General features: G+C 40.3%; 1 protein-coding gene across 1 annotated transcript; it reads right to left on the bottom strand.

The window, feature by feature from the left end:
* Positions 1 to 2,872: 2,872 nt before the first annotated feature.
* Positions 2,873 to 4,782, bottom strand: LOC139888740 (uncharacterized). Its single transcript, XM_071871731.1, has 3 exons — positions 4,725 to 4,782; positions 3,521 to 4,473; positions 2,873 to 3,373 (listed from the first exon to the last, which is right to left on the bottom strand). The coding sequence occupies exons 1-3, from the start codon at positions 4,780 to 4,782 to the stop codon at positions 2,873 to 2,875; spliced, it is 1,512 nt and encodes a 503-aa protein (XP_071727832.1).
* Positions 4,783 to 5,951: the final 1,169 nt, after the last annotated feature.

Here is a 5,951-nt window from a genome sequence, read left to right on the forward strand (position 1 = left end):
GTAAGAAAAATGTACACCTAATGAACCAAAACAACACCTTTAATCTAAATTAGCATGCTTAATGATGTTGCTCAAAAATCCTAGTTGGATTCCAAATATAACTGGACAGTCTACAAGGTTATTTTAATATTTATGCGTAACCGGATACTGTATCAGCATTAAATGCAATGTATGCGTGCAGTCACCAACCTGTCTTTTCGGCTGCATTTTCTGCACCCGAGGTGACAACTGTCACTGTTTTCTGAAAAGGCAATGATTGTAATTATGCAACCGCCTGTTGATGCTAACGTGCACCGGACATCTTAGAAAAGCGTTTTAGCTTAAGATTAATACACGTATACGGCTACTATTATACACTTGTTACTTTTTGACTCCCGTATTTTCTCTATAAATAGCCTTTTAGCTTTTTCGTATCTCACAATCTTTTCCCTTTTAAATCATTCAACCCTCTTCATCTTCTCTGCGAAGACCTATTCTTGACCAAAAAGGTATATTTCATACTCTTATATTTTGCATTACGCTATGTAACCCTAGTTACTTTCTTTATGTATCATTCATGTGTTGTTCTGATTATGACATTATATATGAAGTTGGAACCTTATGCACCCAATCTGGCCACCGATTCTGGTAACCATTCCAGTTTACCGGCCAGTCATTCAGACACACTACCTTCACTATACCAAACTCCCGGTACTAGAGGGCTAGGTAACCATAAAAGGTTACATGACGAAGGTATTAACTTCGTCCGACGGCCTTTTAGTTGAATATTGATGTTTTGTTTTTATACGCCATATTTATTGTTTTTGTAGGTCAAAGTGGTGCAGTTAATCATTCTAAACGTGTATGCCCGAATTCAGAAGATTTGTCTCTACTGATTCCAAATGCCAATGAACTCTTGAAGGTTCATGTTTCAGTATTCGCCCAACAATTTTCTTTTCTACAATCCTGCGCCCCACAACAATTGATTCAAAAGTTTTCCACACTCTCACCTACCGAGGACCTGTACATGGACACACAAGCAACACTGTTCAACTTTTTCAAGGACCTCAATCGTTTGCAACTCAAATCTGCTGCGCTCGCTCATCCACCACCGTCGTCATCCACAGAGACTTCCTTGCAGCAAGAAAATGCAAAACTAACTGCTCAGCTTGCGGTTGCGGTAACCGTGCACAAGCAGACAGAAGAGCGAATCAATGTTATGATGTATAAAAGGCAACATGAGGAGCATCGGCATGTTGCTGAGAAAAGGTTAATGGAGTCGGAGATTACATCGCTGTCTGCAAAGCTCAAAGAGTCAGAGAACCATGTCATCTTTTTAAACGAAAGCTTTAGTGACTGGATTGCGTCACAGGAGTCATGGGTCGCGAAACATGACACTTTAAAGGCGGAGTATGACATTCTCTGTAAGGGTTTACCTAACCTTGTCCAGCATGCTCTCGACTGCAAAGCCGTCGAGCAGTAATTTGGTGCAGCCATGGTTGCTGCATGTGCGTATGAGCGAACCCTGTTCTGGAATGTTATTCGCCAGGAAATGTATGTGCCCCCCATGATTCTCCCCAATATTGCTGAGTTGCTCATTGATGGAGCCAAGGAAAAATGTGAGGAAGCTTGTTCCCAACTTCAACAAATCTCGATCCCCCGTCTTCAGTTTCTCATTAACGATCCTACCATCTCCGCGTATGAGATAATTACTGACAAACTCAATTGAGTTTGTTAAGCCATCCATGGGTGGCTTGTTTTTTTCAATGAGGGATGGGCCTTGCAGTCTTGGAGGTTTCGCATCCCTATATTATATTTTTCTTTTCTGTTGACAGCGGAGTATGCGTCTGATCGCTGCGTGCGAGGATGGCATACTCTCCTTAGTGTAGGGCAAACGTTCCAGCCAATGCCACCCCTTTTTTTATTTTTATATTAGCTTATATTAGCATATATTAGGCCAAATTTTTGTATATGTCCCGCTTTTATGATAAGCGGTTGACTTTATATTCTCCAACTGTAATATGTTAGCTTTTGATTGAATATAATTTCGACAACTTTTTTGGTTAAGGTGCATTTATTGTGTTTTTACGAAATCACTATGGCGGTTATAATGATTTGTTACAATATTATGCATTCAATAATTCTTATGTAGAATAAATGCCATGACTTCATGATGGGAGCGACCCTTCAATCAGTTCATGATCTTTTTATTCTTGCGTCAACAATCCAATATTATACACAATAGTAAGCAAACCAATGCTTATAAGTTTATACTCAAGGCTTTTATAAAAATTTTTATAAGTACGTACGCGTATACAATCCAATGTAAATTTCCCGTACTATAGACAAAACAATGTCTATACTCAAGAGTCTTCCGGCCACGCCAATGTCTGGGTTATTTAAACAAGTAACCAAACTTGTATTTTATAGTCTAGACTGTGCAAGTCTCCATCTTGCGCGGTGTACGAGCATTTAAAACAAACCAATGTTTTACTACTGTCACCATTAAAAATAGTATTAGTAACCAAACTAAACTATGCCACTTGAGACTCGGAGTGTGTCCCAGTGCAGATTAAGGGCCATGCAATCAACAAATGTAAAAAATGCACAAGTTATTGGCTTAAATTGCATAATTCAATTTATTTCAAACATATCTTGTAACTGGCACTTATCTGTCATGTTTACAATGGAAAATAAAAATTCACATGATAAAAACTTTAAACAGTTATTTGGGGTGATCAATCCCTCTATAGTTTTTCATATGTAGCACCGTTTCAGTGTCTGCACATGCCAGGTGCGCTTTATTGCTCTTCCATCCAAACTTGCTAGACGATACGCCCCTGTATCGCTTACGCCAATAACCTTGTAAGGTCCTTCCCATTTAGGTCCAAGCTTACCCATATCCTCTGCCCTGCTTGCTTCGTTTTTTGCCATACCAAGTCGTCCAATTGGAAAGATAATGGTGTACGCGCTTATTATAGTAGCTTGCGATTCTTTGTTTGTTGATTGCTTCTTTTATGGCCGCCATTTCTCTGCGTTCTGCAACTAAGTTTATATTTTCACGCAGTTCTTCGCTATTGCTACTTTCATCGAAAGAAGCTATGCGCATAGTTGGCATATTTATTTCGGCGGGTATTACGGCCTCGGACCCGTACACCAAACTAAAAGGTGTTTCATTAGTTGCGCCCTTTAGAGTTGTGCAGTGTGCCCACAAAATGTTAGGCAGTTCGTCTATCCAACCCCTTCGACACAATCCCAGCCTTGCTTTGATTCCTAAAATGATATCCCGATTCGTAACCTCACAATGACCATTCGCCTGAGGATGTGCGGCTGATGTAAATGTTTGTTTTATATTCAATTCTTGGCACCAGTCACTAAATGGATTACCTTCGAACTGCGTACCATTGTCGTTTACTATTTCATTTGGTATTCCAAACCGACACACGATGTTTTCCCACACAAAATTTCGAATTTTCTTTCCCGAAATTGTTTTTAGTCATTTGGCCTCTACCCATTTCGTGAAATAATCAATGGCCACTACCAGAAATTTTACACCCCCTGTTCCTGTGGGGAATAGCCCCACTATGTCGATTGCCCATTTGCAGAACGGCCATGGAGACGCGACCGGTATCATAGGATGTCGTGGAGCCTTGCTTACCGGTGCATGAAGTTGACACGATTGATAATTGTGTATTACCTCTGCAGCATCTCTGTACATTGACGACCAGTAATATCCAAGCCGCATTATTTTGGACGCAGCTGTTTTGTGTCCCGAATGCAGAGTGCACATTCCCTCGTGTGCTTCCCGTATGATTGACTCCGCTTGAGTTGGATTAAGGCACCGCAAATGAAGTCCCAGAAAAGACTTTCTATATAGAATTCCTTTGTCTAACAGATACATTGGTGCTTTCATCTTAATCTTTTTTGCTTCACTTGAATCTATCGGCAATGTACCTTTGGTTAGAAATTCTATTATTGGTGTCATCCAACTCTGCTCCTCTTCTTCAATTGCAGCCGAAACGCTGTCTTCTTCAATAGATTTTACTTTAACTTCCTCAACCCAAATTTCTTTCTTAAAATGACTGAATGTTAATGCGGCTAACTTACTTAGCGCATCTGCCTTTTTATTCAGCATCCTCGAAACCTGAGTTATCTGGAATAAATCGAAGTCAACTGCTAGCTCTTGCACGAGCTTTAAGTATTTTTGCATTGATTCATCGTGTGCTTCAAATATTCTGTTAAATTGGTTTGCAACTAACTGCGAATCAACATATACTGACAGTTCTTTAATCTCCAAATATTTTGCTACCCGCATCCCAGATAACAATGCTTCATATTCAGCTTCATTATTTGTGACAGGGAAGCTGAATCGCAGTGCGAAGGTATATTCCTCTCCTTCTGACTTTTTAGGACTATTCCTGCCCCTGCGCCTTCTGGGCCACAAGCCCCTTCTGTGTGCATTTCCCACAGCTGTTCGGGCGGAGGTGGTATTTCCTTTGATTCATGAGAGACTTCGATATCTCCGGCTGTTTCAGCCAGATAATCTGCTAGGACTTGCCCTTTTACCGCACTTCATGGTGAGAAGCTTATTTCATGCTCTCCCAATTCAATAGCCCATTTGGCAATGCGACCAGAATTTTCTGGTTTATATAGCACCTACTCAACAAGTATCAGCGAATGTAAACTTGCAAGGATTTATCAAGCAATTTTATATTTTTTTGATGAAAAATTGTTGTTTGTCGTACCTGGTTTATCGGCTGATCTGTTAGGACCCTTATTGGGTGCGCTTGGAAATATCTTCATAAGCGTCTAGCCGTATGCACGAGTGCATAAACCAATTTCTCGATTGCAGGATAGTTTAATTCGCTTCCTGTCAAAGCTTTGCTAACAAAATATACAGGTATTTGTACCTGTTCGCACAGCATAATTATATAACTTTGAATGCCTATTGATTGAAAATTAACTTCTTCTTTTTTAATTTTATAGTGCGTACATGTCCTCTGTCTGCTATTAATACTGAACTTATCGCTTCCTTCGATGCTGCTAAGTATAGTATCAATGTTTCTCCCGCAATCGGCTTAGTCATTGTCAGCAGCTCTTTTAGCAACTTTTTCATTTCTTGAAACGCCACTTCTGCTTCCTCCGTCCACTTGAAATCCGTTTTCTTTAAGCAATTCTTCAATGTCCCGAAAAAGGGGAGTGATCGCTATGCGGATTTTGATAAGAACCTCGTTAATGCCACCAATTTACCCGTTAAACTTTGTACTTCTTTTTTATTTCTTGGTGATGACGTATTCTCGATTGCCTCTATTTTCTTTGGGTTTGCACGTATCCCGTGCTCAGTTATTATATGACCAAGAAACTTTCCTTCTTCCTCTCCAAAACTACACTTCGACGGGTTGAGCTTCATATTAATCTTTCTTAACGATGCGAACGTTTCTAAAATGTCTTCCAATAGACCTTGTTCTGTTGTGATTTTTATAACTAGGGCGTCAACGTATGCTTCCAAATTTCTCCCAGTCTGACCTTTGAAAGCTTCGTCTATTACCCGTTGGTATGTTGCTCCGGCATTTTTTAAACCAAATGGCATCTTGGTATAGCAGTATATGCCCTGGCTTGTGTGGAAAGCAGTCTTATCCTCGTCGTCCGCTGCCATCTGTATTTGATGGTATCCTTTATACGCATCCAAAAAACATTTGTATCGGAAGCCAGCTAACAATTCAACTTTCCAGTCTATTTATGGTAGAGGATAATTGTCCTTGGGGCAAGCTTTATTGATATCCATGAAGTTAACACACATGCGCCAAGACCCATCGGGCTTTTTTACCAGCAGTGGGTTTGCTACCCACGTTTGGTACCTTACTTCTCGCAAGATGTTTGCTTTGACCAACTTATTGACTTCTGCCTTCAACCATTCGCTTCTTTCAGGAGCCATGCCGCGTTTCTTTTGTCGCACTGGCGTCAGACTAGGA

This window comes from Rutidosis leptorrhynchoides, chromosome 2 (genome assembly GCF_046630445.1).
Source record: "Rutidosis leptorrhynchoides isolate AG116_Rl617_1_P2 chromosome 2, CSIRO_AGI_Rlap_v1, whole genome shotgun sequence".
Classification (NCBI taxonomy): Eukaryota; Viridiplantae; Streptophyta; class Magnoliopsida; order Asterales; family Asteraceae; genus Rutidosis; species Rutidosis leptorrhynchoides.